Below are 15,634 nucleotides of genomic sequence, written 5' to 3'. Positions count from 1 at the left end.
CCAGAGGGAGCTGTTGCCTTCCTGAAATGCTGCCTAGAGGGCAACTTCCCATTAGCATTGTGTCAGCTCCAGGCATGGAGTGAAATCCACTGCACCTTAGAGCTGTTGCAGCCCAGATTGCTGGAAAGCTGGAGATCTCCATGGGAAGAGCAGTGCCAGGTCTTTCAGCCTGTGCTGCACAACGCTACTGTGCTTTTTAATACCTTCTGGAGCACAGGGGCTTTGCTGCCTGAGATTCATTTTGTTGATTTGCTGGAAATAACTCATCCTGGGACGCTTGCAGCTTGTCTTACTCTGGCTTTAGTTCTCTTTGGGGTAACAAATCACTGTCTCCGCACTATATCAGCTTGAGGGCAGCCGGCACCTCAGTGCTCTTCTGTCTGGCCCCCTCCCAAAGCCTTTGTTTTAGCCCTTTTCCTGCCAGAGTCCCTGCAGGGATCACCTTACAGTGAGGAGCTGGGTAAAGAAAGAGGGGGAGACCACAACCTAATGAGGATGCTTCTCTTTTGCCCACATTCCTTACAACTGCTGGCGGGGCTGCAATGGCCCAGGGGTCTGCAGGGATGTGTTTTGGAAGAGAACAGGATGTGGTGACTCATTTAAACTTGGAAGTGTTTCTTTTCTTGCTTCTGGGACAGTACTAGCCTGGTCTCTGGTGAAAGCTTAATTTTGGTACGGGCTCTGATGCGCTTTTCAGAGGGGTCATTGGACCAGACTTAATAAACCAGGGAGAAAATGAGTGGTGACTGTTGAGCCAAGAGGGGAGGCACTGAGAGGCGATGTGCTAATGAGCTCTCACCTGGCATGGTAGGTGAGACATAAACAGTGATTAATGCTAATCATAATGAGTTTGGTCTCATCTTGGTACCCTGCAGAGCTGCTATCCTGATTACACACCTTCGTGCAAGGCACTGAGGTCTGTGGTCACGAATCTTTCCACGGGCAGGGAGGGCCTGGACAAGGGCAGGGCAGCCTCTTCTCCAGAGCCAAAGGGCCTAATGAAGGGATGTGTTCTGAAGATGGAGGGAGGGGGGCAACGGGGAGCATGTGGCTTAGCACAGTCTCTCTGCCTCTCTCAGATGATCCAGTTTGCATCTTCAAACATCAGCCTCAGCCACCCCACTCCGTGCTGAAGTTTCTGCAGGACATCTTTGCCAGCAAGGACACAGCCAGCATCTTCTATCACACAGACATGATGGTCCTGATAGACATTCTGGTGCGGCAGATTGCTGATCTCTCCCCAGGAGACAAGGTGCTCACACCAACCCATGGGCATTGGGGAAGGGAGCACAGTCCCAAAGCAGTAGTGTTTCTCCTGGCCCCCTGTGGGGCTTCCTGCTGCAGGCAAGGATGGAGTCTTGGGCACAACATTTCTGGGTGCTCAAATCAACCTTGGGAGCTGAGAAAAAAGGGGGGATTTATCCTGCCTGGCCCGTAGGCATATTTGAAGAAGGATCTACCAGGCTTCTGGTGGTCTGCAGCCTTCTGACTGGGGACCTTTGGGAAGGGGCACCCTCTGTGAGTAGTAGAAGTAGGAGGAACCTCTCTGGTTTGGTATCACAAGAGGCAGGAGATGTGTGAGGGTGGGTGAGGAGCAGCACTGGGTTACTGTGGGAAAAGGAGAGTTTTCCATACTTACTAATAAGCCTTAAGGAAAAGCAGGTGCCTCCAGAGTCGTGCTCTGGCTGGTGGAGCAGCAGCAGCTGTTCCTGTGCTCATAGTGCACTGGAGGGTGGCCTGCTTGTTTATCTCACTTTTTAAATCTTTCACTGTGCTCTGTGGTTTGTCTCCCCTCCCACTTGGCAGCTGAGGATGGAGTATCTGTCCCTGATGCACGCCATCATCCGCTCCACACCCTATCTGCAGCACCAGCACCGCCTCGCTGACCTGCAGGGCATCCTGCAGCGCATCCTGGGCGAGGAGGAGGAGGACCAGCAGTGCCAGATGGACAAACTGATCATCCTGGAGATTTACAAGGAGTTCCCAGAGATCTCTCCTGGTACCAGCTAATGCTCCTCAGCTTGGACTGGAGTCTGAACCACTTGGATCGATGATGTCTCTTGTTGACACTTTCTCCCCATTCCCTCCCAGTACAGCTCATACCTTATATCCCTCTGTGCGAGGCCTAAGGTTGGGACAGCATTCACCGGCCCTTTAGAAACGCCAGTGGCAGAAAGGGCGTGGGGTGCCCCCGGGGCCTGGTGCCCGGGGCAGTTGGAGTGGGTGGGCGCTGGCGCGTGGTTTTCCTGCAAGACTCGGGCAGGAGCTATTTGGTAGCTGGTGTTAGTGGGAAGGGCAGAGAGCTTGCGGGGGGCTTAGCAGCCAGGTGGGGGGGTGGTGTTTAGCTGCACTGGTGTCCCAAGGTCTCCTGAAGAGAAAGGCCTTTGCCTTAGAGTATCACTTCTTTTCCATGTGCGTCTCTCTCCCTGCAGTGACCAAGTGGAGTCTGCTGGTGCTTGGAAGAAGCTTTCGTAACATCTGTTTTGTTTTCTGCTGCTAGTGCCAATGTGCTGCAGCCCTGCCAAGGGAAGGTAGCTGCTCGCTGTCTAATGCCTCGTCTAGTGAGCCTTTCACTGCCTCCTGGCCCTCAGCTTTGCCTCTAGGCAGCAGCCCACCTTGGGTCATGGAGGTCTTACCCCAGCAGCTGCTTTTTTCAATCTGCTTTCTATAGTGATGTTTAAATTTGAATTTCTTGCACACTGTGGCAGCCTAGAAGTAACAGCCACATGGGTGACGCTTCCCTTAGGAAGCCCTTGGCCCGGACACAGCACAAAGATGTGTCCTGCCAAGTGCAAGCTGCCGCTTGCCAGCCCTCTCGCAGCATTGCAGAGGGGCTGCCCACGGGCAGGTGTGCTCTGTTCATGAAGCGTGTGGATTTCTTGCCTTGAGCTTCATAGTAGCTCTGCCTCGCTGCCCTCCCTCTCGCCGTGGCAGCGCTCGGAGGCAGCGTGAGCCTGGTGTCCAGTAGCTGTTTGTGACTACGCTAAGTGTGGGGAACCCTTATTTATATTTCCTTTAGGTTTCTAGTAAATGGGATTAACCTATTTCCCTGTTACAGATAGTCACACACACTAATGTGGGTCTCTTAGATATTTGTGTGCTCAGTCTGGTCACTCTCTGTCCCCAGGTCTTCCTTAGCAGTACCCAGTGTAGGAGCTGTTGGAAAGTGGAACTGGAAATACTGGGGGCTGTATTTACTTTTTTTTTTTTTTTGTTAGCTTGAGGTGATGACACAAGCTCTGCTCTGCAGGCCTGGACTGGCCACTGGGGCAGTGATGCTTGGGAACAGAGCGGGTTGGCCTGGCAGCCAAGGGAGGCAAGGACCTCCTGAAGTCAGCCTGGGAATGCCCAAGCTTAATAACCACCCTAGTAAAGAAACCTATTTTTTCCCTGTAAAAATGTATGAATGTCAAAAGGGATCCTGTATTTTCTTAAACACTAAGTGTAACCTGCAGAGGAATAAAAATGTCTTAAACTGGACTTCTGTGAGCGTAGCCCTGCCTGCCCCACCCTGTCATGGGGGAACTGAAGTAGTGAGGGGACTTGGGGTGCCTGCTGCCCATTGAGGCAAATCAGTGGGTGCTGACATCCAAATGGGGGTAATCCAATACTTCTCCCACCCTCAGCTTCTTGCCTGGTGTTTTTCTGCCATGTTGCTGGCCAATGAGGAGTGGTTGGAGGGCAGCAGTCCTTGCTAGGGGCACAGCAATCATTGCTGGGGGCCTGCCCAGCCTCGCTGCTCCAGATTAAGGGTTTGGCAGAGCTGGACTCAGCAGTTCACTCCCTGCAAGGCACGCGCAGCCTCAGCTGGCTCCCAGCGGAGCTGCCGAGGCAGCAAGCCCGGGCAGGAAGAGTTTAATGGTCTGTATCGAGTGCTAATGAATCACTTTGGCTGTGGATGTCTGCTCCCAAACCTCAGCCCTGTGTGTGCAGCTTTGGGGGTGCCTGGGATGGCTGGGGGGTGTGTGTGGTGGGAGGGCAGTGGGTGCTGGGTAAAGCACTGCCTTGGCAGTAGGGAAGGTGGACTGTGCTCCTAGCTGTGTGCTGAGCAAGCCAGCCAGGCAGTGGGCTCAGCCCTGGCCAAGGGTAGGGGTGTCAGTGCCAGGTGCAAGCTGTGCCACTCCAAACATGAGGATGGCATCGAGCACAGCTGCCTGCAGAAATGGAGCCAGGGCTGTGTCCCAGCTCCTGACTCTTTGACTCGTGTTTCCTAAGTGCCCAGGTGTGCAGCCTTGAAGTATATCAAGATGCACACCTGGGGAGAATCACAACACAAGGGCTGCCAGCACTGTGTAGTGCCTCCCCCACAGTGGCTCTTCTGTGCAGCACAGGGTTGCACATCCCCCTGAGCCAACCTTGGCTTGTTTCTGAGTGCTGCTGGGGCTTGTTAGCCCGTGCCCTGCTGCCATGGTGGGATGTTCCTCTGGCACTTGCCCTCAGTGATGCAGCCCAGGCTTTGCTGTGCCAGGCCAACCCAGCAGCAGTGTGGCAGAACCCAAGGCTGTGCTTGCCAGGAGCCTGAACTAGCAGAGCTGGTGGCTCCTGTTGGTACCCTTGAGCCATTGCCATTCCTGGGGTCACTCACCCTGTGTCCCAGCTGCACAGCTGCATGACATCTGCACCACCGCCCTGCTGCCACCGCAGCCAGGGCTGGAAGAGCTGGGGGGAAAGAAGCTGGCTCTGAGGATCCCAGGGGAAAGCTGTACCCACTGCCCAGGAAAGGCCTTTGCACATTGCAGGGAATTGAACTGCAGTGTGTCAACTCAGCCTGCTCAGCAGTTCCTGCTCTCCATGTAGGTGACACACTTGAGATTGTTAGCTGTAATAGGGTGCTATTAGAGCACTGTCTCCCTGTGTTGGTGTGTTTTTATGGTGGTGCAACAGTGAAGGGAGTTGGGGGACCGTTGTGGGGGGAGCGATGCGTTGCCTGTGACTTGCGCTTGTGCTTTATTGTCTGGAATGATTCAATTACAACTATTTTGTGGCAGTAATACCCTGGTAATTTTCTCTTCCTCCCCTGAGCTGTCAGCTGGGCAATTAGAACAAATAAACTTGAAAGCCTTCATTACTTTTAAAAAGTATTGCCTCTCTCCTGATTCAGTTTCTTGATGGCACATCCCCAGTTGAGGGGGTGTGATGGATGATCCAGCCAGCGTGTTCCTGTTGCACGTGGGTGATGTGCTGCCCTCTGTCAGATGAGGTTTCTCAGGTGAGCTGTGTGTGGGGCCAGGGCTGCTCTGGTATCAGCCTAATGGCACCAGGAGGGCTCAGGTGGGCACTTGGGGGTCTGGAAAAGAGAATGTAAATCTGGTGCACCACGTATACATGGCTGGCACGGCCTCAGCTGCATCAGTGCTGGTGCTGGACCAGCCAAGCCAGAGGTGTTTTGTGGTGGCTGAGGAGTTAATCACAGCAGATGGCCAATCCTAGGAGTTTATAAATTGGTATGCCAATGCCTCTGGAGGCTTAGAAATCCACACCAGGGGAGTATCAGCCCTGAGCATTGTGAAAGCATCAGGGGAGCTTCTTTTCAGCTGCACTGGCCACCACTTTAGGGCCTGCTTGGTGTTTCCCGTGGTGGTCCTAAAACCCATACTCACCAGAAGCACTAGGGCAAGGAAGAGCCCTGCCTGCTCTGCCCACCCTGTGGCTGCCCAGGTAGTGGCCAGGCCTCAGCTTCTTCATGGGTGATGGTGTTGGGAGACACCAGACCTGCATGGAGAGCCACCAGCCATGAGGATAGAGCAGGGTGATTTGGGGACACGTTGGGTGTGCTGCAGACCCCACGTTGTGTTCACTCAGTTTCCGCTCTGGGAGTGGGAGCCTGCTTGCTGTCAAACCCCCGATCAGTGGGCAGCATGTGCTCATCCCACCCCCTCATCTACATTAACAATAATTTCTAGGGGACCATCTGTCACTGTCAGTGGAACTGAAGCTGGGTGAGAGCTGGTGGTGGTCGTGGTTGGTGGGGGAGCACAGGAACATGGGGCATCAGCAGAGGCAAGGCAGTGGTGACATCAGGATTCAGCGCTGCAGCCACAGCAGGTGGGATGCCACAGCCTCATCCGCAGCTGGAGCAGAGGGCACCACCATGGCAGTGGCAGCTGGACACCCTGGAGGTCCCCAGACCTGTGTCCTGGGGCCAACACGTCCCCTCTGACCCCCTCCTCGCTGTGCAGATGGCCTGTGCTGTCCAAAGCAGTGTGTGGCTCCCAAGCTGCCACTTGGATTTCTGCTAAGGGACCATGGGACTGTGCACAGCCTTGTGTTGTTTCCTGCAGGGTGGGAGTGTGTTGGAGGGTGAGCGTGCTGGGAGTGATGGCTGAGCAGTGAAGTCCCATCTCCCCAGTCTGAATCCATCTTGCTGTTAGTTTGTGAAGTTTTTGGGGAGCTATGCAGGGACTGCACAAGGGCTGCTCTGCATCCTACCCACCTGAAACCATAACCCATCCAGGACAGTGGCCCAGGGGGCTCTTGCAGCCCCCTTGGAGCCGGGATGTGCCTAGAGGCACTGTGTCCCATGTACTCCCTGCCTTTCCCCACCCCATCCTGAATTTGCCCTATCTCCCAGATTTGCCCTATTTTCCTCCCTGTCGTAGCTCTTTCTTCCCTGATATTCACCCCAATGTGCCCTCTCCTTCAACAGGATGAGGACAAGGATGTCCCCCCACTGTGGCATGGAACGCTAATGAGGATCTAAATCCCTGCTATTCTTAAGCCTATTACAAGCTCCAGTGGATTAGGCTGCGATATTAGTTGATTGAGATCAAACCAACAGCTAAGTTATGAGGCTGATGAGCTAATGACCCACCCTGGTGCAAGGGCCCCAAACTGAATCCTCCTAGGAAAAATGTTGTGCTTGGCTTTTTTTTTTTTTTTTTTTCTTTTATCATGGATGCAGGAAGAAAAACGTGCGACTCTCTCCTTGGTGCTGATGCTTCACCTGGTGGGTGATGGCGGCTGAGGTCCGCGCTTCGAACACGAGTGGGACAGCTAAATCTGCGCCACCCTGGGGGAGCAGCCTGGCCCTGGGGACGCCGGTGATGGCACAAGGACCGCGCTGGTGCAGGGGCAGCGCCGCAGCAGCGGGTCGGAGGGTCAGCAGGTGGGTGCTGTGTCACGGTGTCGGTGTCCACGGGCCCCGCGCTTTCGCCAGGGAGGCTCCGGGAGCGCCTCGCCCGGGGCTGGCCGCTGTCAGCCGCCCGCCACAGCCGTGCCCGGTACCGAGGGGCTCACCCCTCGGGCAGGAGCAGGGCTGGCACCCGCGGGCGCCTGTCCCCACACGGTGCCCGGGTGTCCCCGGGGCGCGGACACCGCGACCGAGAACAGACCCAGACACCCCAAGCCAGGACTGCCGGCTCCCGCCTGCCCAAGATGGCGGCGCGGGGCGGGCGGGGGCGGGCGGGGGCGCGGCGGGGCGGGGCGGCGGGAGCCATGTTGGGGCTGCGGGAGGAGCCGCCACCTCCCCCGGCAGCGGCGGCCGCGGCGGGGCGGGGGGCGGCCGGCGTTGAGCGGGGGCGGCGCCGAGCCCACCGCCGTGCGCCCGGGCCGGGCGGCGGCCGCCGAGGCACCATGGCGGCGGCGGAGGAGCGGGTGGCCGCCCCGAGCCGCCGCTGCTGCCGCCGCCTCTACCACCACCGGGGGCTGCTGCCGGTGCTGCTGCCGCTGCTGCTGCTCCCTTTGTTCCCCCCCGGGCTGGGGGCCGCCGCGCAGCCGGGCTGGGGGCCGCCGGCCCGCGGGAGCTGCCCCACCGGCGTGCCGTGCCGGGCGGCGGCCGCGCCCCCGGGGCTGCCCCGCCGCCGGTCCCCGCCGCGCTGCCCGCCCCGCGCCGCCCCGCCGCGCCCGCTGCCCTTGTCCCCGGCGCCGGGCTCGGGGCGGCGGGGCCGGCGCGCAGCCCCGAACCGCCACCCGCTGTTCCCCCAGTACAACTACCAGGCGGAGGTGGCGGAGAACCAGCCGGCGGGGACGGCGGTGGTGGCGGTGGCGGCCCAGGACCCCGACGGGGGCGAGGCGGGGCGGCTGGTGTACTCCATGGACGCGCTGATGAACAGCCGCTCGCGGGAGCTCTTCAGCATCGACCCGCGGGCCGGGCTCATCTCCACCACCCAGGCCCTGGACCGCGAGAGCATGGACCTGCACTACTTCCGAGTGACGGCCACGGACCACGGGGCGCCCCGGCTCTCCGCCACCACCATGGTGGCCATTGCCGTGGCCGACCGGAACGACCACGACCCCGTCTTTGAGCAGGGCGAGTATCGGGAGACCATCCGGGAGAACGTGGAGGAGGGATACCCCATCCTGCAGCTGCGGGCCACGGACGTCGACTCCCCACCCAACGCCAACATCCGCTACCGCTTTGTCAATGAACGGGCTGCCCACGACGTCTTCGAGATCGACCCCCGCTCCGGGCTCATCACCACTAGTGGGCCGGTGGACAGGGAGAAGATGGAGAGGTACTCCCTCGTGGTGGAAGCCAACGACCAGGGAAGGGAACCAGGACCCCGCTCTGCCACGGTCAAAGTCTACATCACAGTCCTCGACGAGAATGACAACATCCCTCAGTTCAGCGAGAAACGCTACATCGTCCAAGTGAGGGAGGATATACGACCCCACACCGAGATCCTGCGTGTCACTGCCACGGACCTGGACAAGGACAACAACGCGCTGGTCCACTACAACATCATCAGTGGGAATAGCCGGGGCCAGTTCTCCATTGACAGTGTCACTGGGGAGATACAGGTGGTGGCCCCGCTGGATTTTGAGGTGGAGCGGGAGTACGCCCTGAGGATCCGGGCACAGGACGCAGGGCGTCCTCCCCTTTCTAACAACACTGGCATGGCCAGCATCCAGGTGGTGGACATCAATGACCATGCCCCCATTTTTGTCAGCACCCCTTTTCAAATCTCTGTCCTGGAGAATGCTCCCCTTGGCCACTCTGTCATCCACATCCAGGCCGTGGATGCGGACTACGGGGAGAACTCGCGCCTGGAGTACAAATTGACAGGGGTCTCTGCTGACACACCCTTTGTGGTGAACAGTGCCACAGGGTGGATCACAGTCAGTGGGCCCTTGGACCGGGAGTCAGTTGAGCACTATTTTTTTGGAGTAGAGGCTCGTGACCATGGCTCTCCGTCTTTATCCGCCTCGGCCAGCGTCACCATCACTGTCATGGATGTCAACGACAACCGCCCCGAGTTCACCCAGAAGGAGTACTTCATCCGCCTGAACGAGGATGCAGCTGTGGGGACCAGCGTCCTCAGCGTCACAGCAATCGACCGGGATGTGAACAGTGCCATCACCTACCAGATCACGGGAGGCAACACAAGGAACCGCTTCTCCATCAGCACCCAAGGTGGGATGGGACTGATCACTTTATCTCTGCCACTGGACTACAAGCAGGAGAGGCGCTACGTGCTCACCGTGACAGCCTCTGATCGCACCCTGCGTGACAACTGCCACGTTCACATCAATATCACCGATGCCAACACTCACCGGCCTGTGTTCCAGAGTGCCCACTACTCTGTGAGCATCAACGAGGACCGGCCTGTGGGCAGCACCGTGGTGGTGATCAGTGCCACAGATGATGACGTGGGGGAAAATGCCCGCATCACCTACTACCTGGAAGACAACGTGCCTCAGTTTCGCATTGATCCAGACTCTGGGGCCATCACTCTCCAGGCGGAACTGGACTATGAAGACCAGGTCACATACACATTGGCTATCACTGCCAAGGACAACGGGATCCCCCAGAAAGCAGACACCACATATGTCGAAATCATGGTGAATGATGTTAATGACAACGCCCCCCAGTTCGTCAGCCCTCATTACCAGGGCATGATCTCTGAGGACGCGCCTCCCTTCACCAGCGTGCTCCAGATCTCTGCTACTGACCGGGATGCCCACACCAACGGGCGAGTGCAGTACACCTTCCAGAACGGGGAGGACGGGGACGGAGACTTCACCATAGAGCCCACCTCGGGGATCATTCGCACTGTCCGCAGGCTGGACCGAGAGAACGTTCCCGTCTACGAACTGACTGCGTATGCTGTGGACAGGGGCATCCCTCCTCAGCGAACTCCCGTCCACATCCAGGTCACCATTCAGGATGTGAATGACAATGCCCCTGTCTTTCCTGCTGAAGAGTTTGAGGTCTTGGTAAAGGAAAACAGCATCGTAGGCTCTGTGGTGGCCCAAATCACAGCTGTCGACCCAGATGAGGGACCCAATGCCCAGATCATGTACCAAATTGTGGAGGGCAACATCCCTGAGATATTTCAGATGGACATCTTTTCTGGGGAGCTCACAGCCTTGATAGACTTGGATTATGAGACAAAACCCGAGTACGTGATTGTAGTGCAGGCCACCTCTGCCCCTCTGGTCAGCAGGGCCACTGTCCACATCAAACTCATTGACCAGAATGACAACAGCCCTGTTCTCAAGAACTTCCAAATCCTGTTCAATAACTACGTGTCCAATAAGTCCAACACCTTCCCCTCAGGGATCATAGGGAAGGTCCCAGCGTATGACCCAGATGCATCTGACCGCCTCTTCTACACCTTTGAGCGGGGAAATGAACTGCACTTGTTGATTGTAAATCAATCGAGCGGGGAGCTGAGGCTGAGCCGTAAGCTGGACAACAACCGTCCACTTGTGGCCTCCATGCTGGTGACTGTCACAGGTAGGGAGTGAAAAATCATTAAACCTTTAGTACAGTACCTTAGGGGAACTCCACGTAGTTCCCCACAGGGAACCCATTCTTTGTTGGGGACGGGTTGGGGACTGGCAGCAAGACTTGAATTGGGAGTCTCTTCTATTCAGAGAATACTACTGGAGTGGTGTGAAGGGTGGGAGCGGGGAGCCAGGCTGTTGGGGAGTGCTCTGTAAAGGGGCTGAGGCTGGAGATGGTCTGCAAGAACAAAGCATCATTACTCAGGTGTGAGGATTGCTTTTAACTGTGAGTGAGGGAGGCACATTTGGAGGTATTGTGGCCAAGCAGACTGTGTTGTGTGCTGTAGGGTGCTGGCTAGGCAAGCAGACAGTTCCCAGGAGGGCCAAGCTGCTGGCCCAGGGGCTGCTACACCGCTTTGCTCCCAAGCCCGGGTGGTTCTTCTCCCTTCTGGGACTGAGTGCTCCTCCGACTTTGCGTGGGAGGGAGGGACTGAACTCCGTGTGGAGGGAACCCTCTTAAAAATACCCATCTGCTGGTAGCAAACGTTTCAGTCTTGATTCTGGCTGTGGCACCTGCCAATACCTGCACTTCTGAGGGGTCTTCTAAAGCCTGGTACTACCTTTCTGTGGCCAACTTAGTGTTGCTGGGGACAGCTGTGACAAACCTGAATGCAGTGCTCGGAACTCTTGCATAGTGCATGTTGCCGGAGTATCCAAATGCAGATGCTAGTGGTAGCTGCCGGGGTGGCTTGGTGGAGTTTTGGGGTCCCCTCTAGCCTAGCTGAGGACAGGGCAAAGATGGACTTAGGGCCTTGCCCGTGAGTAAGTGGGGTTTGGACCTGGAGCTCCTGGAGTCTGAGGTTTGCCTTCACCATCAGCCTTTCTTTGCTGGCGGATGCGTGATCTGTAATGGAGGCATCTGTCCATCGCTGAACGTGGAGTGGCTCTGGGGGAGGGAGGGCAACAGCCCTCACTGGAGGGGCCAAGCACCGAATTGCCAAGAGTGCCTGGGGAGCCGTACACTAAATCGTGATTCTCCCCCAGCCAGCTGCCCTCCCTTTTACCTCTCTCTGTCCAGCTTACTCAGCAAGAGTAGGATCTTTTTCAAAAGATGGAGCGAGGGCTTTAAGAGGAGACCTGTTCAAGGCAATCCTGCACGGGCAGCACCAGCCAGGCGGTGGGCTGGGGCTCTGTGGGGGCTAATTGTAGCCGCAGGGCTGGCCGAGAGCAGGTGCAGGCGCACACATGCCCATCGCTGGAGATGGGGGGTAGTTTTGACCTTTCCAGCTTCTGCCCCAATGTGTTTATGCAAGCCCTGCCTCCTCGCACACTTAACCCTGCACAAAGGCAGCAGACAATCACATCCCAAAGTCCTGTATCGAGCCGCCTCGCGGCAAGGGGGCCCTTGCAATTAGAATGTCGTCATCTTCCAGTGGGAAGGGAGAATGGGAGAGGTGTGCTCATGAAGGAGGGGGGGAGATGGAAGGGAAAGAGCCGTTTCAGGGAGGGAAGTGAGACACTGGAAAATGGGCCTTTTGTTGGCTTTGGTGTTGGCTATGGAGGTGGAAGTCTGGTTTGGTTTCTCTGTCTTTGTTGTTGGAAGCCCCCCGCCCAGCTGGCAGCTCTGTCAGCCTCATGCTGTCACTGTGTGCAGAGGGAGGGTGGGTTTACAGAGCTGGTAGCCAGGACATTCAGACCTGGCTGCATTGTTTGTCCTGGGCACAGCACCATGCCAGAGCACCTTCCTGCTGCTGGAAGGCAGCAGTAGCACCGAGGTGGGTACCCCGAGGGTCAGCATCCAAGGAGAGAGTGGCTTCCCTGCCTGCCTGTGAGCTTCATCGCCCCTTTGAGGGAGGCAGGATCCCTCTAAAACACAGGGCAAGGGGCCCTTCTGCCTGCCTGCGTGCAAGCTGTGTGTATCCTTAGCTCAGTCCCTTGTAGGAGACTGGGAAGACTTGGACCATGACAGACCAGTGCCTTTCCAGTGGAACTGACAACCCCAAAACTGACCCCAGCTTCTCACAGGTGTGTGGACACCTATGGCTGCTAAAATCTGCTCTTGGCCTTTGAGGTTGCAGGGCAGCAGCGTGGAGGGGCTGTGTCCATGGCCAGCACTACTGTGTGAAATCAGGGCAGTATAGGAGACTGACATCATGTTGACTTTAAACCATTTCAGACTAGTTTCTCTGGGCCTGGTGGCAGGGGTGGAGGCTCAGCTCTGGGACAGTGACATTCTTCCTCTGTGCTGGGTCATGGGAGCCTGATTTACTTCCAAGGTCTCTTAACTGGTAAAGTATCATCAAAATGTTGAGAGGTCTGCCAAAGCCCTTCAGCAGTGGTGAGGAATGTTCACCATACCCATTCTCATCTCCTTCTTTCCGGACTTCTCCCTTTAGGCATGCTTTACTGCTCCTCAGCTGCAAACATGAAAGCCACCCTGTCTGTCCCCAGAACGCCCTTGCTGTCCCCGGGGTGGCCACTACAGGCAGAGTGGTGGCTTTTGCTCTCTTGGACACTGTCTCTGCCATTCAGAAGAGGACAGGTAGTGATGCACTGGAGCCTGTTTGTGAGCTCCTGGTCCCCACAAGTGAGGGACAGGGTCGGGAAGGCTGTTTGAGCTGAGCTACGTTCTTCCAAATCCCTGGAGCTCGCTGGGAGGTTGAAGGCCAAACCATTTGCTGTAGGGGAAGGGGAACCTCTGCTAGTGACTCTTGGGGTGGGAGTGTTGGCTGGAGTCCATGCCTTGTGCCACACAGCAGGCTGAGATGTTGCCCAGGGACCCAGGGAACCTCTGGCAGCACAAAGGAACAGGGGAGATGGGCTCTCACTCTGGCAGACCCAGGAGACTGTTGGGCAGTGCTTGGCAGCCCTGCTCCCTGCAAAAGGTTTCTAGTACAAGCCTGGATGTCAATTCCCAGACTGACAGTGCAGCTTCCTAGGAGGAGTCTGCTGTCCATCCTCTTTTCCAGACAGAGCTCTTCTTTCTTTAGCTTTGGTGCTTTTGAAGCTGGTAATTGTCAGTCTTGGAAGTGCAAACCTGATGCTGCCCAGCAAGGGGGTTAGAGCCCCTTGTCCCTTTTCCCTGCTCCATTCCCTGTAGCCATGTTTCTAGGGCTCCTCACTGCTGCATGAATATTCACCAGGCACCAGTTCTCCAGCCACAGGATTTAATCAGAAAGGCTGAGCATTCGTGATTAAAATGCCTCCCATGGGGGGTCAGTGCCTCCAGCCAGCTTTGGGCTTTCTTCTGGTTGCCTTTTTTTTTTTGCTTTCCCCATTTGCAGCGGGTCATTCTCTTAACCATCTGCTTCTCCTTACACGGAGCTGAGGTTGGAGGCAGCCCTGGGTGTGCTGATGAGGTGGGAAAGTAAGGGGAGATTACTGAGGATGGCTGTGAGTCTGGAGCTGGCTCCACATTGCTGTAGGAAAATGGGAAGGGGGTGCTTGGCTTTCCTGCTATGGGCTGGGCAATACCAAAGGCATCAGGTGCCCTCCAGCCCACCTTCTTCCCCAGGCATAGCCTTCTTGCTCCTGGGAGGCATTGCTAGCCCCTGGCCTGCCCCAGGACTCAGCATCGTGTCAGCCAAGGCCTAATAACAGCCATAAATCAGGCAGATGTCTGCCTGCCTATTGCTGGGCACTGAGCAGCCCTTGGGGAGAGCGAGAGCTGTCCCTGGGGCCTCGTGGCTGCTTCCGGGTGAGCTATGAGCCAAAGAGAGGAGAGGGGAGGGAGCTGGGCTTGGGCTGAGCTCACGCCTGCCTTGGCCAGAAAGGCAAACTGCGAGGAGGGGACAAAGGGAGAGGAGGGGGAGCTGGGACATGACCCAGCTGTGTGCTGAGAAGGGATCTGGTGACAAAGTGGTGGCGTCCCAGGGTGCTGGCTCACCAGGTGGCCCCTTAAGGGGGGATGCCAGGCTGATGGTGGGTTGGGGAGCATCTTATGCCAAATGCAACTGAGTCAGGCTTGTGGCTTTCCTCTCACTCCTGCCCCTCAGGGTCTGTGTGATCTCGGCACTCCTTGAGCCTCTTGCAAAAGAAGATGCCTCAGGGATGCAGGTGATGATGCCAGTTCCTTGCCCTGAGCCCAGGCAGGTCTAAATCCACTGGCATGTCCAGCCAGGTGCCAGACAGAGCCGTTTAGGAACTGCTGCTCGTGCTGCCCTCCATGTCAGAGCTGGCAGGGTGTCACACGGAGGGGTGGTTTCTTACCTTGCTTCCATGTGAGATGGGAGCAGTTTGATTTCAGAGAGAAGCAACCCCCCCTTTCCTGCAGGAGATTAGCTCCTGGGTGACTGTACTGGCACGCTGCTCCCCCAGCCTGGAGCGAGCCTTATCTCCAGAGCACCAGTCCCAGTGTGCAGGCTGGTGCTTGCACGGAAATTTGCAGGGTCGCCAGAAAGCTTTCACCTTCTGAAGAGCAGAAGAGAGAGGTGGGAAGAAAGGGAGACGTTACAATCTTTAAATCCTCCTGCACTGCAAGCTTCAAACAGGGCTGAGGGAAATCAAAAGGCTTTGCAGCACAGCAGCCATTGGAAGAGGGGAACAGTAAAGGCACCTTTGCACATGGGGCTTGGAGCTGGGGCATGGGTGAGGGACAGGTGGCTGGCATTTGCACCCCTGGTCCTTGTTGGGACTGAGGCTGACCAGGGTTCCAGGAAACCTTTTGTGCCTCCTTGCACTGGGTTGGAGGAGGTGACATACATAGGGAGTGTTGCAGCAAGACTTGGGATCCAGGACTGGTCCTGGTAGTCACTATTGAGATGCTCTGTCTTGGTATGATGATGGAGAGCCAGGTTTCCAAGGAAATATGGGGTTTTGGGGCTCTCAGGTGGATGTGGGGCGGGAGATGGGAACAACAGGTAACAGCTGATGCCTGCGGGGCACTAGCTTTGGGGTGCTGGCAGTGGGCTGGAAGATGGATTGCCTCATTTCAGGAGCAGTGAGGTTCCTGATGAACCTTATCGAA

General features: G+C 56.9%; 2 protein-coding genes across 3 annotated transcripts in view; both read left to right on the top strand.

The window, feature by feature from the left end:
* NCKIPSD (NCK interacting protein with SH3 domain) overlaps positions 1–3,480 on the top strand; it is a 49,886-nt gene extending 46,406 nt beyond the window's left edge. For both annotated transcript variants that reach the window (XM_027884762.1, XM_027884763.1), the window contains exons 12-13: positions 1,080–1,252; positions 1,807–3,480. In XM_027884762.1, the coding sequence (XP_027740563.1) occupies positions 1,080–1,252; positions 1,807–2,010 (377 nt within the window). In that variant the 3' untranslated portion in view covers positions 2,011–3,480. The remainder of the gene's footprint in view (positions 1–1,079; positions 1,253–1,806) is intronic.
* Positions 3,481–7,987: 4,507 nt separating this feature from the next.
* The window catches only part of CELSR3 (cadherin EGF LAG seven-pass G-type receptor 3), a 29,671-nt gene continuing 22,024 nt past the window's right edge, over positions 7,988–15,634 (top strand). The window contains exon 1 of the mRNA XM_027884744.1: positions 7,988–10,678. Coding sequence (XP_027740545.1) covers positions 8,032–10,678 — 2,647 coding nt within the window. The 5' untranslated portion in view covers positions 7,988–8,031. The remainder of the gene's footprint in view (positions 10,679–15,634) is intronic.

Source organism: Empidonax traillii, unplaced genomic scaffold (assembly GCF_003031625.1).
Source record: "Empidonax traillii isolate 1590-97213 ecotype Southwest subspecies unplaced genomic scaffold, ASM303162v1 scaffold155:size2260171, whole genome shotgun sequence".
Classification (NCBI taxonomy): Eukaryota; Metazoa; Chordata; class Aves; order Passeriformes; family Tyrannidae; genus Empidonax; species Empidonax traillii.
Note: the sequence above shows the minus strand (reverse complement) of the source record. Positions and strands in the feature narration are given on the sequence as shown.